General features: G+C 39.7%; 2 protein-coding genes across 5 annotated transcripts in view; one reads left to right on the top strand and one right to left on the bottom strand.

Annotated features, from left to right (window-relative positions):
* Nucleotides 1-122: 122 nt before the first annotated feature.
* aldh3a2a (aldehyde dehydrogenase 3 family, member A2a) lies at nucleotides 123-11,867 on the bottom strand. Of its 4 annotated transcripts, none has more exons than XM_053647049.1 (11): nucleotides 11,763-11,867; nucleotides 9,123-9,310; nucleotides 8,813-9,044; nucleotides 8,525-8,607; nucleotides 7,626-7,834; nucleotides 6,881-6,998; nucleotides 4,653-4,794; nucleotides 4,391-4,557; nucleotides 4,201-4,300; nucleotides 3,850-4,088; nucleotides 123-1,333 (listed from the first exon to the last, which is right to left on the bottom strand). In XM_053647049.1, exons 2-11 carry the CDS (start codon nucleotides 9,282-9,284, stop codon nucleotides 1,319-1,321), a joined length of 1,467 nt encoding a protein of 488 aa, XP_053503024.1. In that variant the 5' UTR covers nucleotides 9,285-9,310; nucleotides 11,763-11,867; the 3' UTR covers nucleotides 123-1,318. The 4 variants fall into 4 exon arrangements, with proteins under 4 accessions (XP_053503024.1, XP_053503023.1, XP_053503022.1 ...); XM_053647048.1 differs by having other exon boundaries at nucleotides 127-1,333; nucleotides 9,123-9,294; XM_053647046.1 differs by having other exon boundaries at nucleotides 129-1,333; nucleotides 9,123-9,284.
* A 4,162-nt stretch (nucleotides 11,868-16,029) lies between these two features.
* The window catches only part of ulk2 (unc-51 like autophagy activating kinase 2), a 36,535-nt gene continuing 30,161 nt past the window's right edge, over nucleotides 16,030-22,403 (top strand). Inside the window, exon 1 of the mRNA XM_053646726.1 lies at nucleotides 16,030-17,068. Coding sequence (XP_053502701.1) covers nucleotides 16,979-17,068 — 90 coding nt within the window. The 5' untranslated portion in view covers nucleotides 16,030-16,978. The remainder of the gene's footprint in view (nucleotides 17,069-22,403) is intronic.

Raw genomic sequence — 22,403 nt, 5'->3', positions numbered from 1 at the left:
AAAACCCTAACAGAGCAGTACACAGCAGTATTTATTGAGTGCTGCACAGAGGGAGGTGCATCTCACAAAGCCCTTACTGTAACTGATACTGAATCAATCAACACATCAATTACACTGTCCAAACTTACAAACTGCACACAACAAGCCTAATAATTACACACCAGATGAGTTTTATTTTGCTAGAAAGAAAGCTCAAGACTTTGTATTACTTGACCTACATTTTACACACAAGATACTAAATGAACACAGAGTGAATTGCCCTTTACACCTCAAAGTCCAAAGTAACATGTAGGGCGAATTAGATGATTTATTGAACAGCCGATTATATAATTCTTCTTATAAAATGAATAATAATATACCGTCCATACCTTCCTTAAGAAAAGTGTCAAATTACCCTGGATATAACATGAATTACATTCAGTACAGAGTTTAACAAGGAAACTGAGGCCAAGCCTGGAGTTTCTAAATACTGTACAGTTTAGCTTATTTTCCAAAGAATTCTGACTGTTGATGAAAGGATATTTTACATCGAATACACACATTATAAGGAACACATCCTGAACATTTGTAACAATTACTATATCCCCAGTGCCTACCAAAAATATTTATTATAAAATACACATTGTAACAGCTTTTTAAATCTATTATAAGGGTTTTTTTTCCCCCAAAAGGGATATCAAAAATGCAATCCAGATACAAGATATTTATACAGGGTGTCCTAAAAGTCTCCATACATTGGGGAAATTAATATTTTTTTAGCAGAATGTCTTATATATATTATATTCCCCCAAATAGCCTGTAAGAATGCCTTTGACAAAAGAACGTATTGAAAACATTCTCATGGCTGGATTGGGAAGCTGCTGTAAGCTTGTTAATGTCACTAAACTTATTAACAAATTTAAAAAGACTGGAAGTGTTGGCCATCCACGAACATCCACAAACATCCACTGACGAAGGCACAACTGATGTGGTGCTGGCAGACATAGTCCCCTATATATGGAGACTTTTGGGACACCCTGTATAAGATACTTATATTATAGTGTATAATTGCATAATAGAAGTAGTTAATGCTTGTTTGATTTACATTCAGATAAAGTCCGTAATACGAAATGTATGGTAGGTATGTTTCTACCTTGCTTTAACACATGGTTACTATTTTCCCACTGTTCTTTTTTTGTTTCCAAATCACAGTTTACAAAGTAAAGTTCTACTACACGTTTGCTCTTTATTATTAATTCTACAGTAAAGAGTTTCCAGAGTTTCCAAAAAGTTTCCAGACAAGCCTGGATGGGACTGTTGGTGTTCCTTTTCAGCCACCTTATCGCAAGAACCTCTGCAAAACACACAACATTAAAATCAGTTCACGCAGCACGTGACCCGCATTGACAGGAAACGAAATAAAACAATGTACCACCAGTAGAAGCATTTCATAAGTTTTACAGAAAGCCTGGTTTGACCATTTTTCCCGTGCTTCCCCCACCGATGTAATTACAGCATAAGACTTCTGGCCACAAAAGAGAAAATTAGTCATGCCTAGACAGTAATTTTCCCATTGTTCATTCTCTTTGGTCTGTTTAGCTGAGGAAAGGGGGTGGGGGGTGTTTGACCAGCTCAGTGAATCCCTTTCAAATGGACAGAGACTCAGTGTGGAGAATTTTCCCACGTAGCCACTCACTCTGTAAGAGTTTTCACTGAAGATTTCTGTTTCGTGAAAACAGGATGCAACGCATCAGGGAATGTCTTTTTAAAACAAACAAACAAAAAACAGTCCTTACAGGATTTTGTGGAGTTTTTTTTGTGATTGTTTAGACCAAAAATGCTTGATTCTGCTGCGGGGGTTTGGTGGAAAACTACTCGATTGGTGAAATCGCAATTGCACAAAATTGTTTCGCGCGGTCTTTCACAGTGAGGTTTGCTGGTAAAAGACTTTTAGCTGTACTCATGTTCGAGGCATGTGAATCGAATAGTGCTTTGGCTGAATGCGCATTGTGATGACATCACGTGGCCCAAATCTGTGGCAAATCTGCGGTAATTTTGAAAAACTGAGAGCTCCTCCGAATATTGCGGAGTTTGCTTGATTGTGCGTTCATTTCTGCGACCGCAAAATAATGAAATCCTGGAGGGACTGTTTAAAATCCTGAAGCAATAATATTCATACCCCAGGTGTGTGGGCAGAGGAATGATGCTTGAAATAAGCCTTGTTACCGATAAATCTGATGTTACATTACACTACAAGCAATTTATGAAGCAGACTTCATGATTCATCCCTATCTCATGTTGATTTAAATCACCATTGTATTTTGACTAAATCCCTCAAGTATTAGGAACCAAAGAGGAACTATTAAGCCACTACAATAATGTTGTTACATAGACATGGCATTTTTATAAAGGTGGGGGAAAAAATCATTTATTCCACAAATGTAACCTAGTCACCCATAAATAATTCCATCATTTTGTCCCTCTTTAACAGAAAGATCAGCACATTAATACTACTACTAAGGAAGATTAATCGTCATTATACATATACACATGTATACAACAGAGCATGATTTCTTTGTGTAGCCCAACTTTGGAAGTGAGCTGCAAACAGAAAGCAGAAGCAACAAGGAACAAACTGTAGCTTTCTTATGGTCCTCACAGCAATCTGATCTCTAGCACATAATCTTAACCACGTCGGTTGTTACTTACCGTTCTGAAGTCACGATTAAAAACCAATGGTGATAGGGTCTTTTCTGTGATGGCACTGAGGCTTTGGCCTAGCTTGCCCCTCTCCATCAGATCCTCCCCTCCAACAAACTCATTTAAATCGTCACTTAAAACTTATTTCTTCTCTCAGGCTTATCTATAATCTGCCCTGTCTAGCTGCTTATTCACATGTAGTTTGTTTTAAAAGAACCAAACCCAGTTCACTTAAAGTGGACCAGAATGGGAAAAGTGACCTCAGTCCTTTTGGTGTTCACGATATAGTGGACTCAAAAGAGAACCCGGTTCATTTTATTGGTCCTCTTCAGCAATAAAGTGATCTCAGACCCTTTCTTGTTCACACCACAACTTCATAAGAACTCAGACCCCAGCTTGCATCCAAAATCTCATCCAAGTTGTCAAAGAAGGGACAGGAATCCGTAATTCAGCGGACTCGCCACTTTGACGCATTTTGTCATGGATGCTCATGTACTTCTGTCGTAGTTTTTTTTTCTACTTTTACACATTACATTGTAGTGTGGTTCTGTTACAGCCTCTTTCCTTCATTTTTTGAGAAAACAAAATAAACACTTATTTTCATACGTGTTAAGGATAGTCACTGTTTAATGCAATCCTCTTTCCAAATTTCAAGAAGTGTCCAGCTGTCCTCCTGAGACCACACAACCACTGTGACCTGACATGGTGAAAAGTTTTGCATTGTTTTCAGCAGTGACGGAACATGGCTGCAGGTACGGCAAGCCTCCAGGTACACATGTCGAAACGAAACGCAAAGCGGATCGGGACCGCGTTGCTTTCACATATCAAGAAGAAATCGAACCACAAACGGACCCACAAACGAACCTCTGGAGGTGGTCTCAGTACGGTTCGCTTTTGGGTCCTTTTAGGGGGGTCCGAGATCACTTGGATTGTTCACATATACAAGCTGAACCGCTCCGAGAGCATTTGGACGGCTCAAACGAATTAAGTGTGAAAACACCTTTAATGCATTTCCTATTATGACTCAGGTGCAGCACTTTGGTCAACACTTATGTTGTTTTAAATGTGAGATAAATCAGTTTGACTTGACAACACATGCAGGTATTTTTATTTTCTTTAGGGACGGACAGGGGAAGGAATCAGGGAGTAGGGAAGGAAGGTGAAGCATACCTGCACCACAAAAGCTGCCAACGCAGTGAGCATAGCAACCTGCGCCAACTGTCGCCAGCGTTTCATGTTCACCTGCTTGGTGAGGAGCATTCGGGCCCAACGTAGTTTCTCGGCCGTGTGAGGTGGGTAGCGGATCAGGTTGAGCCATTCCATGTTCAGATCTTTAATGAGGCAGCTGCGCAGGTGACTCAACTGATCGAACGTGTACTTGCCATGGTAGCGACCAGTCCCACTGTTACCTGTTGGGTTTTTTCGAAAAAGGCAAAACCGATGGGGTTTGGTTTTCTATTCAAAAAGAGAGAAAGAAAAACAACTCAAAATATCAAATGGCGCATAAGCATGAATACTTACCAACACCACCAAAAGGCAAGTCACTGATGGTATACTGAACAAGGCAGTCGTTGGCTAATAGCGCTCCGCTGGACGTTTCCAGCATCATCTTCTTTATTACCTTAGTAATGAAATGTCAGCGTTAAGCCTGAAGGATACAGTAGAAGTATAACTGCCGTGCTACTTATTTAGTACCGCTGAGTTCATTTACCTTCTTACTGGAAGAGAAGATGTATATCGCCAAAGGCTTCTCTCTTTCATTAATGAACTGGATGGCTTCGTTCAGTCCATTCACAGGGACGATGGGCAGTACAGGCCCAAAGATCTCATCCTGCATCACCTTTGATTCTGGCGTTACATCTTTTAGGACAGTGGGAGCTGAGGTGCAAACTTAAAATTAGTGCTGTGAACATAGCAACGTTTTGCCAAAACAGTCTAGTTTCTCCACAATGATTTATTTGTAGATTTTTCACCAATGTAGCACTGGGATTCATCATGTCCTCCCCCGATAGCCACTGTGCTGCCCTCCATGAGAGCCATTATCCTCTTGAAATGCCGCTGGTTGATGATGCGTCCATAGTCTGTGAAGGTCTTAGGATCGTTTGTATAAAATTCCTGCCACAAAAAAAAAAAAAAACTTTATCAGCAAGCCCACCATGTACACTATCAGTCAAACGTTTAGTCACACTCATTCTTTATTTGTATTTTTCCACATTTTAGAATGATAATAATGTCAAAACTCTGGAGTAACACAAATGGCACTATGGGAATTATGTTGTGATAAAAATCCAAAATAAATCAAAATAATTTAATATTTTAGCATCTTCAAAGTATTCCTAGAATTTCCAGAAATGTATTCTTGGCATTTTCTCGATCGATTTCTTGAGGAATTTCCCTGAGATGCTTTTTAAACAGTATTAAAGGAGTTCACACCTACGCTGGACTCTTATTGGCTGCTTTTCAGAATATTTCGCTGTAAGTCATCCATTTAAAAAAAAAATTATTTGCAAATAAAATGTTAGTTTTCTAATTAAAGAAATTAATATGTTGGCACGATTATATTTTTGTCTACAACACCGATTTCACACATTTAATCATACACCTTCAGATCAAAAGGTCTTTAAGATCATGAGAAACATTTCAGTCTCTAAACTTTTGACCGGTAGTGTAAGTAAAAGCTCCAGTGTGCATTTTTTGGTTGCCTGGATTGACTCAGTTAAAAAGTGGTACAGATTAATTAATAGATTTGTATATGTGCATTATCCTTTTCTAACAAAGTTTTTAATGATCATAGTGTTTTTATGCTCAGCAAAAAGTCAACAAGTGCTTGGCCAACATTGTGGGTGTAAGCTGTGGTGTTCAGTCCTCGCATCGCACGTAAAATACATAATTTATTTCTGGCTATCATCTTTATTTTCTCTCAATATGTTTAACTGTGACTACTTGACTACTAAGCTTAACACTTTGACACTGCACTTCATTTTGCTCAGATTCATCTTTTTATATTATTCATGTTCTAGATTCTGAAAAGTTTGTTTGTCGCCCATGTACGCTATTTAATCCACCTAGTAAACCCCGCTCTACCTCCAGCCAGATTGCGTCTCGGTCGATGTGTGTAATGCAACAGGGTTCAGAACATGTAGCATGCTCAGTAGTTACAGCAAGTTCATTAAACGCATTACGTTTTAACCTATATAATGAAGCAAAAGTCAATAAGGTGTAGGTTTTTTTCCTCTTTTACTGGTTATTAAACCGAACCTGAGCCTGCATTGACTCCACTGCAATATTTGCACATTTCTGCATGGACTCTATTGCATTTTTGCTGCGAATGTATTTATAAAAAAGATCATAAAAAATATATCAATTTCTTGTTACTATTATACACTGGAACTCTCTTCCTCTTGAACTTAGGGAAGCTCAGACCTTTTTAAAGCTCAACTTAAGACTTACTTTTTTAAACTTGCATTTGACTTGCTGATGTCTACTTTTATTATATTTCTTATTATTCTTGCTGTTATTCTTATTAACTTTTATAATAATTTTTTTTCTGTGTACTGCTTATTTTGTGTACAGCGCTTTGAGAAGCTGCTTTTAAAGGTGCTCTATAAAATAAAGGTTATTATTATTATTATTATTATTATACACTTTACTTGGCTGCTACCGTAATAACTGCTATGTCTATATCAAGTCATATGTTTATATTTATATAATTTTTTAATTATATTGTTACTCTTTGGCACGCATCTTCTGCACTACCTGTTATATCGGACACTTCCACACTAAAACTGTGTACTGGTCGGCGCTACACTGTCACTGACTGTGCCTGTTGTGCTGTTTTAGTAGTATTGCACTGTTCTGTGTTAGCAGCACACGTTTGCATGTGCACTTTATGTAAAAATGTGTATATCTTATTAGTTCTGTGTCGTCTCATGTGGTTAGTGTGTTGTTTTATGTAGCACCATGGTCCTGGAGGAACGTTGTTTTGTTTCAGTGTACTGTAGCAGCTGTATATGGTTGAAATGACAATAAAGTGAACTTGAAACCGACTTGATCATTGGGCAACTACAACCAAATAACCCAAACACGAAATCTGCTTGTCCCGGGCTCTCATTCGCCCACTCCCGAACACGGTGTGTTAAATAAGAGTTACGTCCAAACATAAACCAACAGGTATCTGTAAAATTATACTGTATGTACTAACCTGAATGCATTTTCTAATCTCGTCCACCACTTTGTCTTGGATGCAAGGTTCACAAAGGATGTAATCAGGGGCTATGCAGGTCTGACCACAGTTAACATACTTCCCCCATGTGATGCGGCTGAGAACATGGAAACATAAGCATGTAAGAAAAGCACGGAAAACCCAGCGCTGTTAAGACAATCACTCTTCCTTTGTGAGTTTGCTTTTTATATATTTCGATTATCTATTATCTAGGTGACAAGTTTAAATTGTAAGCAACAGTTATAAGAACAAGCTACAAACACTCCACCATCCTCAGCACCCGCACACGCGATATAGTAGCTGGCTCGTCTTCATTCTGTTTACGGACGTGACGTAACCACGTGAAGGCGAACGACGTCAAACTGACGTTTCCCCCAAAATCCGACCCAACGGCTCAAATAATAAATCATTATCATCATATAAGCTTAGCGCGGAGTATTGGGGTAAGGTCAGGAGACAGGTTTGAACACTGAATTTTTATGTACTTGCTCAATACTTGATGTTTGTTCATTTTTAACAAAAAAAAGTTCCATACTGCAGCTTTAATGCTGATTGAAAAATGTCCAATAAGTAGATTTCAGTGTACTGTGAGAAAGAGTTAAGTGCGGAACAATAAAGGCTTGTGTGTATTTACTTATCTCACTTATCACAGACCATGACCTGAAATCTTAATGACACACATTTTTCCATGACTCCTCGATAACTTATGATGTGTAAAGCTCACCGGCAGGCTATTCGGAGGTCACAGCCTTTATCAATATAGCAGGGACTTTTCCCCCCCAGCTCCAGGGTGACTGGTGTGAGGTGGTGTGCGGCTGCTTCCATCACCAGTTTCCCCACTGTGCTGTTTCCTGTGTAGAAGACGTGATCGAAACGCTGCTTCAGCAACTCCTGGGTTTCAGGAACTCCTCCAGTCACCACGTGGTACATCTCCTTAAAGTATTAATGCACGTTTTAGTTGAAATCAAGGACATTTATGGCCAATCTATTTTACTTTATGCAGTTCTGTATATGTATGCAGCATGATATGGGGAAGCATGATATTATGAATATTAGGAAGTCTGAGACCACTTTGAGGGTTTTTTTCTGTGATTTTATTTATTTATTTATTTTTTAAGGTTATAGAACTCAGAAATTTTTAAAACAAGGAAAGAAAATGTTCAATATCTTGAATATTTGATATTGAAAACTCTTGACAATTTCTAGATCCCTATTTAAGTATAAGCAAGTGTGTGATACTGACCATGTTAACTGCTTTGTACAAAAGGTCAGACTTTCACTTGTGCCTAATCTCTTCTACTGAAACGTGTTCAGAGGTCACTCCGATGGATTTGATCTAAAATGGATCATAAGGGTTTGCACAAACTTGTGGAGTCCATGCCAGCTCGAGAGCTAAGAAACTCAAGAGATTCATTTAAATATTTCAAAAGCTTCGACTTTTCAATCGAGTTGTTGTCGTCAATGATATCATTTGAAATGAAAACTGTTGTATTCAATTAGAAAAGGATGCAAAATAGAAGCATTTTCACTAGTGCTCTCAGACTTTTGGACCCCCTGTAGGACAGATGTAGTAATATTATTGACATGCAGGTACTGTAGTAATAGCACTGTAAAAGGTTTTACCGGGTCCAAGTACATGTGCAGGAGTTCCATGACCTTGGCAGTGTGAGAGCTGACCTCTGATGGCTTCACTACTGCTGCATTACCTATAGAAAAGAATATATGGAAGACATCATGAGAGGAGAAATACACTACTGTGTATTTAAACCGTACTTTTGTCAGTCCACTTGATTTGTCCAGCAACAGCATCTCTCCAGTTGGTGAACATGAAGAATTACATTATCTCTTCTACAAACAGTAGAATTCTACCTCATTAGCACAACTGTTAAACTGCCAGCTCAGATACTTTACCAGCAGCGATGGCTCCTACAAGCGGCTGTAGCGTCACAGCTATCGGATAATTCCAAGCGCCGATAATAAGCACCACCCCGAGAGGTTCTGGCTGGATGTAAACTTCATCCAAAGTGGTGATGAGATTTTTAGCCACAGGACGAGGAGCTGCCCACTCTGCCAGTTTGCTCAGGGCCAGCTTGATCTCTCCCTCAAGGCCAAAGATCTCATACAGCAGTGTTCCATTCTCGCTCTACACAAAGCAAAAGAACACTTATAACAAACGGAAATATCCAGCAGCTTAAAAGTTTTATTGTCTATTCCAAGTCACCTTGCGCAGGTCCTTCTTGAGAGCATGAGTGATGTCGTTTTGTCTTTCAGAAATGAAACGCTGTAGGTTTTTCAGCTGCTGTATTCTGAAAGCCAGCGGTTTAGATCTCCCTGCTTGAAAAGCCTTCCTGGCCTGCTGAACCACCAGCTGCTCTCGAGACATCTTTAACAGACTGGACTCATATCAAACTGTGCATTTACTAAACATACTGAGACCGATATAATCTTGATTGTACATATTGTTACATTTTTCATTGTGATTAAAACAGAATTAAAAATGAAACAAATGAATCATGGCTCTTGTAATGTTTGTAATTCCTCTAAATGATTTGTCAGGTTTGCTAGGTCTGAGGTTTACCTGTTTGAAATGGACTCAGAAAGTGAATACCCTATTTGATATGTTTTGGATTTGAAAAGTTTTTAACCATTTGATCAAAAAAATTTTTTTTTGACCATTGGGCTAATTCCAGACTAGTTTTGAACATTCTTGCCAATTTAGTGACTTTGGCACTAGGTTTGATTTGGTTTGTTGGCTTTTTAGACTTTAGTGAATTGATTTAAAAAGGATCATATCGACAAATCTAAGGACTTTTTGATTGTTAGTGCGGTCCTGCACTGCCTTTGTTCCCAATAACCAATCACCGATCCCCATTGTTCCCAATAACCAATCACAGATCCCCACTGTTCCCAATAAACAATCCCCATTGTTCCCAATAACCAATCACCGATCCCTATTGTTCCTAATAACCAATCAGTGATCCCCATTGTTCCCAATCGCCGCTCCGCATTGTTCCCAACAACCAATCACCGCTCCGCATTGTTCCCAACAACCAATCACCGCTCCGCATTGTTCCCAACAACCAATCACCGCTCCGCATTGTTCCCAACAACCAATCACCGCTCCGCATTGTTCCCAACAACCAATCACCGCTCCGCATTGTTCCCAACAACCAATCACCGCTCCGCATTGTTCCCAACAACCAATCACCGCTCCGCATTGTTCCCAACAACCAATCACCGCTCCGCATTGTTCCCAACAACCAATCACCGCTCCGCATTGTTCCCAACAACCAATCACAGCTCCGCATTGTTCCCAACAACCAATCACAGCTCCGCATTGTTCCCAACAACCAATCACAGCTCCGCATTGTTCCCAACAACCAATCACAGCTCCGCATTGTTCCCAACAACCAATCACAGCTCCGCATTGTTCCCAACAACCAATCACAGCCCTGCATTGTTCCCAACAACCAATCACAGCTCCGCATTGTTCCCAACAACCAATCACAGCCCTGCATTGTTCCCAACAACCAATCACAGCTCCGCATTGTTCCCAACAACCAATCACAGCTCCGCATTGTTCCCAACAACCAATCACAGCTCCGCATTGTTCCCAACAACCAATCACCGATCCCCGTTGTTCCCAACAACCAATCACCGATCCCCGTTGTTCCCAATAACCAACCCCCATTGTTCTCAATAACCAATCACCCCATTGTTCCCGTTAACGAATCACTAATCAACATTGTTCAGAATAACCAATCACCGATCCCCATTGTTCCCAATAACCAATCACCACATTGTTCCCATTAACAAATCACTAATCACCATTATTCCCAATAATTGCCGCAGACATCACTGGGCTCTGTCTCATCTGAGATGGACAGTAGCACAGTCGAATCGTCTTTTGTGGTCCGACGAGTCAACATTTCAAATAGATTTTGGACAAAACAGCCGTTGTGTTCTCCAGGCCAAAGAGGAAAAGGACCATCCAAGCTGTTATCAGTGTCAGGTCCAAAAGCCAGCGTCTGTCATGGTATGGGGGTGTGTCAGTGCCCATGGCATGGGTAATTGCACATCTGTGAAGGCATCATTAATGCAGAAAGACATGTACACATTTTGGAGCAGCATATGCTGCCATCCAGAGCAGGACAACGCCAAACCACATTCTGTCCAGATTATAAGTGCATGGTTGCGTAAGCAAAGTGTGTGGGTGCCAACATGGCCTCCCTGCAGTCCTGACCTGTCTCCGATTGAGATTGTGTGGCGCATTATGAAGCGCAAAATAAGGCAATGAAGACCCGAACAGTTGCGCAGATGAAGAAATGCATAATGGTCAAATGGGGGAAATTTCCACTTTCTAAACTTAACCAACTGGTGTCTTCAGTGTCTTCAGTATATCATTTAATTTATCATTCCCTTGATTCCTTTTTTTCACATTTCATTTACACCTCTCTAAAAATGTGTCCTTGTATTTGGGCAAAGTTAGCTGAAAAAGTGTCCACGGATTCGAAAATCTACCGGAAGTAGTAGACCATCCGGGTAACTTTGGGATACTCATTTAGATATACTACCATTTGGGACACAGAAACTCTAATCTCGGATACTATTTAGTACGGACAGTAGGCGAATTGGGACGCGTAAAGGTGTTGAATTTCTCCCACAGACCAGGCAGAATGAGAACCACTTAAATACCTTTCAACTGAAACAACAGAGGGTTAACAATTCTTTGTTGTTGTTGTTCTACTGCATATAATTAGCTCGTTCAAAAACACATAACACCGTGACATTGTGGCCAGATAATTAACTTAATATCCTTTGAAATGTAATATCCTGGACTGTACAAGTTAGCTACATTTACCTCAATGAGCAGTAACAGGGATTATCTTGATGACAGTTTCTCCGTTTATCTCGCTAACTGTTGCACTCATCACTGAGTGAGCTTATTTCCCATTAACGTTGAAGCGACTTCTTCACTTTTTAACACTGGTTAAACAATGTGGTCATATTTTCCACAGCGCCATCTGCTGGTTAGTCATATTACAGCAGCAATAGTTCTACAAAGCCTTGCTGAAAAACTATAATCGACAAAACACGTATTTATTCATCCGTTTTCTATACCGCTTATCCTACTGGGTCGAGGGGAACCTGGAGCCTATCCCTGGGAGCATGGGACACAAGGCAGTGTACACCCTGAACGGGGTGTCAATCCATCACATGGCACAATCACATACACATTCACACACCCATTCATACACTACGGACACTTTGGACATGCCAGTCAGCCTACCATGCATGTCTTTGGACTAGAGGAGGAAACCGGAGTAGCCTGAGGAAACTCCTGCAGCACAGGGAGAACATGCAAACTCACACACACACAGGACAGCGGCGGGAATCAAACCCCCAACCCTGGAGGTGTAAGGTGAATGTATTAACCACCAAGCCCCTGTGCACCCACACTTATTTATTTATTTTCTGTTTGTTTGTTTGTTTGTTTGTTTGAACTATTTTTCAACATTCAAGGCCATAATTTAAAAATCATGTGCTTTGAATTACACCATTTCATTACACATTATACTTTATTCAGTATTATACAAATATGCTTTTGATTGATATGTTGATATCTTTTTTCTTATTCATAATACAATATAGTTTTAGGCTTCCAGATAACTTGTGTATTTCCAATTAAAATGATTTAGTACTACAGGGCGTACAGTGGCTTAGTCGTTTTCATGTTCGCTTCACACCGCCAGGGTTGGGGTTTTGATTCCTGCCACTGCCCTTTGGTGTGTGTGGAGTTTGCATGTTCTCCCCGTGCTGCGGGGGATTCCTCCGGGTACTCCTGTTTCGTTCCCCAGACCAAAGACATGCATGGTAGGCTGACTGGCATGTCCAAAGTGTCCGTAGTGTATGAATGGGTGTGTGATTGTGCCTTGTGATGGATTGGCACCCCGTCCAGGGTCCTCGATGATCCCTGGGATAGGCTCCAGGTTCCCCGTGACCCTGTAGGATAAGCAGTATAGAAAATGGATGGATGGATTGAATGCTTTTTTAAATGTACCCCCTCTCTCTATAGCTGTAATATTTATGTTCATAGACTGATGTTAGCTGCTGGAGCTTGCAAATATCACTATAATGTTACTTCTTACTTATTTATTTGTTCTATATGTTGTATTTTTCCCCACTAGGCTAACACTCTGTTTCACTGTGGAAATTCTGTCCAGAGCTCAAATTGAACACCCTTTAAATGGAATGTAAAATAGGCCCACAAATCTACAAAGTAACACAAATTACAATTATGATTAAGTCATTTTTTCAGGGAAAATATGGGTTGTTGGTATTTATCTGTGCAGCAGAATCTTTTGCTTTTGTAGTAGGTGTGTTTGTGTATACTAATTTTTATAGTCATTTGGCCTTGTTGTTGGCTTTGTGTTATTGTGCTCAAAAATTATTTCTGTGGTGCTGTTCTGTCATTGAAGGTTTTTTTAAATCCCAGCATGCTTTGCACACATTATACTTAAGTTCAAGTGTATTGTCATGTGCACAAGCAAAGTGTACAATACGCAATGAAATACTTACTTAGACACACATTATCTGCACGAGTACTGAGCACCACAGTATTAAGATAAATTGTACAGTTAGAAGGTTTTTTTTTTTGGTGTTTGGATGATAACAGTCATGTACTGCTTCAAAAGACCTCAGTCAAAAAAAGCTACATGATTCTGCAAAAATATTACAATATACAGCGATAGTGATATACAGCATACACTTATATACAGTCCCCTCAAAAACTATTGGAACGGCAAGGCCAATTTATTTATTTAATTATTTATTTTCAGCTGTAGACTGATGAAATTTGAGTTGAGATCAAAAGATGAATATAAGAAGAGAGTTTAGAATTTCAGCTTTTATTCCCTGGTATTTATATGTAAATGTTTTAAACAATATAGAACATAGCACATTTTGTATCAGACCACCCAATTTTTAGGTGAGCAAAAATATTGGAACATGTGACTGCTGTTTCTTGTTACCCAGGTGTGTCCTGTTAGATTGTTTGTTTAAATGATAAATAGCTCTGAACATCTACTCTTGGTTTTAGCCTTCAGTTTCATCTGTGAAGATGGCATTCGTTATTAAAAAGGATAAGACAACTTGAAGATCAGAGAGCTATCTATGGGAGAAAAGCAAGCAAGAAATTTTGAAGCTGAGAAAAGAGGGGCAAATCAATCAGAGGCATTGGACAAACATCGGGCATAGCCAGTAGAACAATTTGGAATGTCCTGAAAAAGCAAGAATCCACTGGTGTACTGAGCAACAGACACCAAATGGGTCAGCCAAGGAAAACAACAGCTGATGACAAACATTGTGAGAGCTGTGAAGAAAACCCCCCAAAACAACAGTCAGTGACACCATCAACAACCTCCACAGGGAAGTTGAAGGTATCACAGGGAAGGTGAAGGTATCACAATCCACCGTTCGAAGAGCAGAAATATAGAGGCCATATCACAAGATGCAATAGTTTAACAATAGAGTAGATACATTACTGTGTATGCTATATATTCTTATATATTATAGTTTAAAATATAGTATATGTATACTAAGTGTAGGGTTGTTTTTTCTTTTCTTTTCCATTTTTGGTGAAATGTGTAACACTATCGTTTGTAGTGCTGACCTCATGTGCTTACACACCCTCAGTGTTGTCAGGTAGCCTACCCTTAAATAGTGGTCAAATATATATTTAGTCTACTGAGAATGTCACATGAAAAAATGTCCTTCGGAAAAAATCCAGCCCAGTTTGATTAGCTATCATCTGCCAAACCACAAGATGAGCTGGTCAATCTGGTAGACTATCTTTGCAAAATGGTAGAAAGGATACAGATTCTGAATTACAGATAGTATAGTTATACTTAGTAAAGCAAATAAGATCTCACAAGTTCTCAAGTAATATCGAAGCTGGAGAACAACTCTCCAGCTGACAAAGATGGTCTACCGGCTTGATCTACTCGGCCTGTGTTTTGGCAGCTGACAGCTGGTCAGATCAAGCTGGACTTCATGGATTTGACAGTAATTGTGTGTATAATAATAAGGATTATATTATTATAAATTCAAGGCGCGTGAATTCATCGTACTATTTTCACCATCTACTGCAGTATAAATATCCACCAGCAGGTGGAGCACACGACGCATTCACCTGGTTTACTGCATCGGCGAATTGTACCTCGATCTAAAGCAGTCAATGGAGCGTTTTCAGATTCATTCACCCACCCAATTCATTCATTCATTCATTCATTCACTCACACACTCACTGATCTACACATTATATAAGCGCTCTATAAATACGAAACACTTACTGGCTTAATATTTAAGATTTTACAATCAAGCTGTGCACCACTGAAATCCTGACGTATGCTAATATTAGGTTATTTCAACCATATTAAACCCAGATATAAATATCTACATACAAGTCGCTCCATGTATCTCTCTTAATAAAAGGGAATTTTCACATCAGGTGTGTATATCAAATATATTTGCAGTCTTGGTAACAATAAGACTACATAATAATAGTCTTAATAAGATAAGATAAGATAAGAAAATTTAATTGATCCCACATTGGGGAAATTCCCTCATTAGAGCACAAGAAAGAAAGAAAGAAAAAAATGTGTGTGTGTATATATATATATATATATATATATATATATATATATATATATATATATATATATATATTAGGAATAGAAAAATAAGGATAATAGTAGTAAATAATAATAATAATAATGGTCATATGTACACTATATGTGTACCTCAATGTATGTACGAATATGAATATATACAGATGAGTAACACAGTAACACCTCGTTTACATACAGATAAGTGACAAATTGAATATTGCACAGTTCACAGTAGAGGGTGAGCAACAAAAAGTAATAATACTAACACTAACAACAACAACAATATTATTATTACTACTATTATTCATAACTCGAGCACTATTGTTGGTGGCGGAAGGCGACGCGTAGGCGCAAAGCGGCTCGCGGATGAACACTTTATTATGATGTAGGGCAGCTCTGCAGTTACGTCAAGTCTCGCGCACAGGAAGAGTCTGTCAGTGTGGTGATGCTGGGACGCCGAGAAACATCAACAGGCTGATAATAATGCCTTCTTTAGTTTCTTTATTATCTGTTCAAGGAAAAGCGCTTGGTTAAAAATAGATAAGAATAATCTTGTCTCGAGAGGACTGACGAAACTGAACCCCCCCCCCCGAGCTGAATAAACACCTAGCCAGTTGTGTGTGTGTGTGTGTGTGTGTGTGTGTGTGTGTGTTGAAGAGCATCAGCGTTTGTTTGTTTGTTTGTTTTTTCCTGGAACTCTGCAGATTTCGGATTATAATCGATGAAATTTGCGTCGCATCTTGTTGTTCTGACGGCAGACCGTGAATTTATCCGCTGGGCGTGCTTGGTCTGTCGAGCATTATTATTATTATTACATTTCATCTTCAATATCGCGTATGCGTTTGTCTTGTCCGTTGTATTATTTTGACCTTTGGACGGTGGATGAATCCTTCACCATGGGCTTCACACTGAGCCTGAGCTCCAGCACTGACTCACAGCTCTTCACACTGATTTTGTCCGGTGATAAACTCCTCTGACACCATGTAGCTCGCCGTATTTGACGACTGCCTCCAACGGAAAACACAAAGCGGTGGTTAGCTGAGTGCTAACTGGGTCAGAAAATGACAGCTTAGGCCAACCAGGGGGAAGCAGCTAGCGCCTTCAGCTCTCCATCTATTATTACTGCAGTCTGAGCTTCTAGATAACGCCTGCTCACAAAGGACTGGGTTGTTGTCAAGGACCATTTATATATAAATATATCTATTTCACACAAGACTAGCCAGCTAGCTGCTTGTATAGCGATATCGCTAGATACTTGAACGTTATCTGTACTAGTATGCGAGCTCGGTAGGTTCTGGGTAACAGGAATGACACCGTGTTCAGCTTCCTGTGCTTTTGCTTAGCCAGTGCTTAAAACTCTGCTTCAGCCCTCCTCGTCCATTGCTCTGTATTAACACACTGGACAGACATGGAGACGGTTGGAGACTTCGAGTACAGCCGGAAAGACCTGATAGGACACGGAGCTTTCGCGGTCGTCTTCAAGGGGAGACATAAAAAGGTAAGTGAATGAAGCTCATGTCTGTTTTCTCTTCCTCCTCTTCCTCAGGGTCTGCAGTCAGCAGCATCTCTCTCCATTAACGCTATTATGGCTGGATGGAGAATAAACAGTGGCTTTAAGTACAATACGCGTTTGTTATAACCAGTGTATAAACAGATTATGGCTGAATTCAGCAGAAGAAATGTGTGGGTTTGTTTATGTATGTATGTATGTATGTATGTATTTATTTATATTTTTCTTCCTCTCACTTGTGTGTCCAGTTAGTGTAGAGACACCTGCATCATTCATTCATAAAAACAGCTCCACTGAGATTGGGGGCTGAGGCTAAAAAAAGAACCACACATTTAATACATTTATATAATATTAATAATGTTCTTGACATGTGACTAGATGGTTACTCAGATGTTAGATCAGTAACAACGTTTTAGTCAACTAATGCCTCTGTGTGAGTGTGTGTGTGTGTGTGAGGAGTCAATCATTGCTTTAAAGCTTATCTGTCAGCGTGTGCTTGTGATCAGTTGGGCAAATCTGAGCGTTTTGTTCCTTGTATTGTGATGTACATTACTCTGTAAATTGGATTAGGGATGGTCCGATTTGATCATGAGGATCAGTATCAGTATCGAGGCCAGTGCTGGACAAATATTGGATCTTTCTGTTGCCACTAAGTTATGAGCACACGATCGTTTAGAATAGGGCTGCGACTAGAAAAAGTGACCTAGTTACTTTTTCTGATAACTCAGTAATGTATGGCGTTACATTTTAAACGTATGTAATGTGATTACAGTTACTGATGTCAATAAAATTACGTTACTTGTGTTACAAATTTATTGTTAAGAAAACTATACTAAGTAAAATGCATTTTTACAATAAATCAGATTTTGCTCCAAAGATTTTTTTCTTTAGCTTAGAATAATTCTTCACTCGGAGCGGTTCGTCACTACGTAACTGAATGTCAGTAAAAGAAGACGACGGTGTTGGAATTTTGTATCTTCAGTGAACCGAGGCGAGACCAATCAGACAGCGTTTACAGGAAAATACATGGACATACTCGTGTCTTATTGGCTGATGGGTCTCAATTCTGCCAAATGCTCGCTCACAGTCAGTGTGAGGAAAAAATGGATATACACTGGTTTTTATTTTTTAACCAGTAAAGGGGTTGAAACTGAAACACTAACATCCTCTCATGCTGAGCAGGAAAACAAGGTGTGTAAATGTCTATATGAGTTCCCGTTTACGTGGACATATGAGCAGCGCATAAGGACAGATAATGTACTCTGCATGACACTGTGGCAGCTAAACCCATACAATGTTAGCTTAACTGTGCCTCCACTTGGTTAGTGACACCAAACTAGCCTAGTTAGAAACTAGAAAAGTTTTATATTTTATCGGTCTGGTAGTCCTACAAACAGTGACAACACCTGAGGGAAGTTTTATGATAAATCCGACTTTTTCTGATCATGTCATACATTGACACATGCTAAAATACTTCCACTGCGCGGAAGAACTTGAGTGTCCTACACAGAGCCCTGACCTCGACCCCACTGAACACCTTCAGGATGACCTGGAACACCGACTGCGCTCAACGTCAGTGCCCGGTCTCACTAATGCTCTTCTGGGTGAATGAGCGCAAATTCCAACAGCCATGCTCCAAAATCTAGTGGAAAGCCTTTCCAGAAGAGTGGAGCTTAATATAACAGGAACGGGATGATTAACAAACGCATATGATTGTCGTGGTCAGGTTTCCGAAAAACATTTTGGTCATATAGTGTTCATGAACGTCTGTGAACACGTGTTCACTATTACACAGCACAGATCTTGCACTTGGACACAGGACACTCTTTGTCCTCATGCATGTCACCATTGCACCTGTAATGTTTTGCACAAGTTGAGGCTCAGTGTCTGTGTCTGTTTTGACACTGTAATGTGAGCAATAGTGGTGTGTATTTCATCAGGCGGTCATGAATAGGACCGGAATAAATGAACAAACGTGCATGACTCGTATCGTAACGATTAAGAAGGGTGTGATAAAGCTTTGACTTTTTTTGTGAGATTATTGCAGTTATGCTTCTGTGATTAGTCGTTATTTTAGTCCCAATAGTTTCCACTGCAATTCCACAGCAGCCACAACCATTTTGCTGGAAGAAGAACTGTCAGAGCTGTTCACAGTATTTGTTGAATTGTGTAGATGAGGGGACTGAATCCCCAATCGAAGGCCTTGTTTACACTAGTGTGTTTTTGTTTTAAAACGCATAACTGTTGCTATGGTTACGCCTGTCATCTACACTACTCCGGTGTTTTCGACCCTCAAAAACGGAGACTTTTGGAAACGCCGAAGACCCCGTTTTAGTTTGAAAACTCCGTTTTAGTTTGAAAACAGACCAAAACAGTTAGTTTTGAAAAATAAGGTGTGGCTCCGCCCACATTCTCCCCCTGATTGGGTCTTCTGGATCATTGTGTATCCTTCCCTGATTCGTCAAGCCCCTACCCTATGACCATTACGCTACCTTGATCGTATACACAACAACTCGGAGACTGAACCGCAAGCTGTACTGGTTTTGTCATCATTCTTAGCAGCCATTGTGCAGTTAAATTCTGTATTTTATAATACTGCAGCTGCCTACATGCGCAAGAGGCGAGCTATGATTAGAGCAATCGGCAACAAATCTCATTTCAAGCAGCGTAAACCCTACGTGGAACGCCGGTTTGTTGTGCCTGCCGGTGACTAGCAACCAACTTCCTGTTTACACTTGTATGCACATTCCCAGTGTGCATAAATGGTCATGTGACATGCGTATTCGGTCGTGTAGTGTGGACGGAGATCGTTTTTGAAACACAGCGGGAATGCCAGTGTGGACGAGGATCGTTTTCATTTTAAAACGCCGTTTTACAATGAAAACGCACAAGTGTAAACAGGGCCTGAGAGATTTACTGCACTTTGGTGCTGCTTTAAGTTCTTGATGAACTGGATTTGTAACTGAACTATGCAAGATTAGGCCATGATTAAACCAAGTTAACAGGGACGAAGAAGAAACCTGACACTTGTTTGGCTCATGGCCAGTTGTACCCTTAAAAAAAAAAAATCGCACTAGCTGAAAAAGAAAAGACGTACTAGCTGAGCCGCTTATTTTGTCAGAATTGTGTTTCAGACGGCGTACAATTTCCCCTAGTTTATGCCTGTAACATGACCGAAGCACACTACTAATGAGGAGGATTGTGCACAGAAATTGGATTATTATTATTATACATTTGCACTGTAATGAAAAACCCATGTCAGGGTCTATCCTGAACCAGGCCAGGAGTGTGACTGATTCACCATCATCAGCTGATCATTGCACCTTTTGGAAAGCATGATTGATGTTCTTTCTCTTGGACTTTCTCTTGATTTCCTCTGTAGTTCGCTCGCTCATATAGTTTTACACGATGAGAGAGAAAATGGCCGATAGATTCCCTTGTACATTTAACTGAGTAATTATTTAGATAGCCTGTACTGTCGCACCAATGATCTAATTTACACACTTGTCTATGATTTGTTGTTGGTGTTGTACTGGATGTTAGGGTTGCGTTTAAGCTGAAGCTTGGGCGAGGTTAAATGAGCCCTTTGCTAGATTAAATGAACTGTAAATGATTTGACCCCAAAAAAAAGCTCTTTCTGCTGAGAAGGCTGAGTGTGGTGTGTATAGAAATGGCCTGTCTATGCCTTTTTTTGCTTCCATGCTTTGCTGAGCAGCCTTTCATTGAAATGATCTGACTGATGTCATTCTTGCGTGTAGGCAATGACCCAGGAACATCACACAGGAACATCTCACATTAATTTCTTCTATTCATAGATTTCCACTCAGCTGTTGCTCTGCTTTGGTCACGCAATTCTTGCCTCAGTTTCCTTCCTGGGCTAAATGTATCTCCAAAAACGGACTAAAATCAGTTTATAACCCAGCGCTGTTGCATTCCCACATCCCAAATCTGCCAGAACATACGGTGTGAATGAATTTTTTTATGAGTACAGCTTGGACAGTAGTGCTGGATGTAATTCAGATCATATTAATGCACTTATTTTAATACATTAGTGTTTTTATAATAACGGCTAATTCACAGGAGCACTGTATTGCATTGTAGACGCAGCAAATAATAAGTCAGTCATTGCTGTTCTTTAACAAAACAAAATGTAAATGTATAATAGTTGATTTGGTGATGTTTTCTGTAAGGAAATGTTTGTTTGCCATTTATGGAAGGAGTCTCCAGTGTCAGAGCTTTTGTAACAGTAAATTTTCCACAAACATTTGCCAGGTGTAAATGTAACTGTAAATGGTTAAAAAGTATAATGTGTCATTGATTTAATAAATTAAAAATTGTAATCCTCAGGAAATTGCCGGGGCATTAGTAGAATAAAACCCTTCAGGACATGGTTTGGGTTTTGGCTTGCAGCACTACGGCGCGTTCTTGTGACCTCCCATGTCTTGTCAGTGGTCCCCAACACCCCCCCCCCCGCCCCACCCCCTCCCCCCGTGTCTTCATTACTCTCACCTGTTTTCAGTTTGCGCTTTGATTAGTTTGTGTATTTAATTAAACCTTCGTGTTTCTTTGTTCAGCAAAGAGTATCATTGAGCGTTTGCCTGCCTGACTTTACTGAGCCAGTCTAGTTCTGTCTCCTAGTTCCTTAACCCTGATATTGTTGTTCGTTGATCACCTGACCTCAGCTTGTTTACTGCTTACGATATCGACTCGATATCATTTTGGAATTATTTCACCAGATTTTCTAATAAAATGCTTAACTGCAGTTTAGTCCTTCTCTATCTTCTCACACCAGACACATTATTGATTGTTGATTATTTTCCTATAACAACGTGCCCCCCTTAATGGAGTATAATCTGCATGGGTTAAAGTGCCATTCAGAATAACATTAGTGCCGGGCAAAAGTTTAGAAACACTCATTCTTTATTTTAATTTTTTCCCCCACATTTTAGAAGAATAATAAAGTCATCAAAACTCTGGAGTAACACATATGAAAATAATTTAATATTTTAGCATCTTCAAAGTAGATCCCCTTTTTACCTAGAATTTCCAGAAATGTATTCTTGGCATTTTCTCGATCGATTTCTTGAGGAATTTCCCTGAGATGCTTTTTAAACAGTATTAAAGGAGTTCACACCTACACTGGACTCTTATTGGCTGCTTTTCTGAATATTTCACTCCGAGTCGTCCGTTTAAAAAAAAAAGTCTTCTTTTTTTTTGTAAATAAAATGTTAGTTTTCTAATGAAAGAAATGAATATGTCCGCACGATTATATTTCTGTGTTATATTTCTAACACCGATTTCAAACATTTAATCATACACCTTC

Source organism: Ictalurus furcatus, chromosome 17 (genome assembly GCF_023375685.1).
Source record: "Ictalurus furcatus strain D&B chromosome 17, Billie_1.0, whole genome shotgun sequence".
NCBI classification, from domain to species: Eukaryota; Metazoa; Chordata; class Actinopteri; order Siluriformes; family Ictaluridae; genus Ictalurus; species Ictalurus furcatus.
The sequence above is the reverse complement of the archived record's forward strand: the minus strand, read 5'-3'. Positions and strand labels throughout refer to the sequence as shown.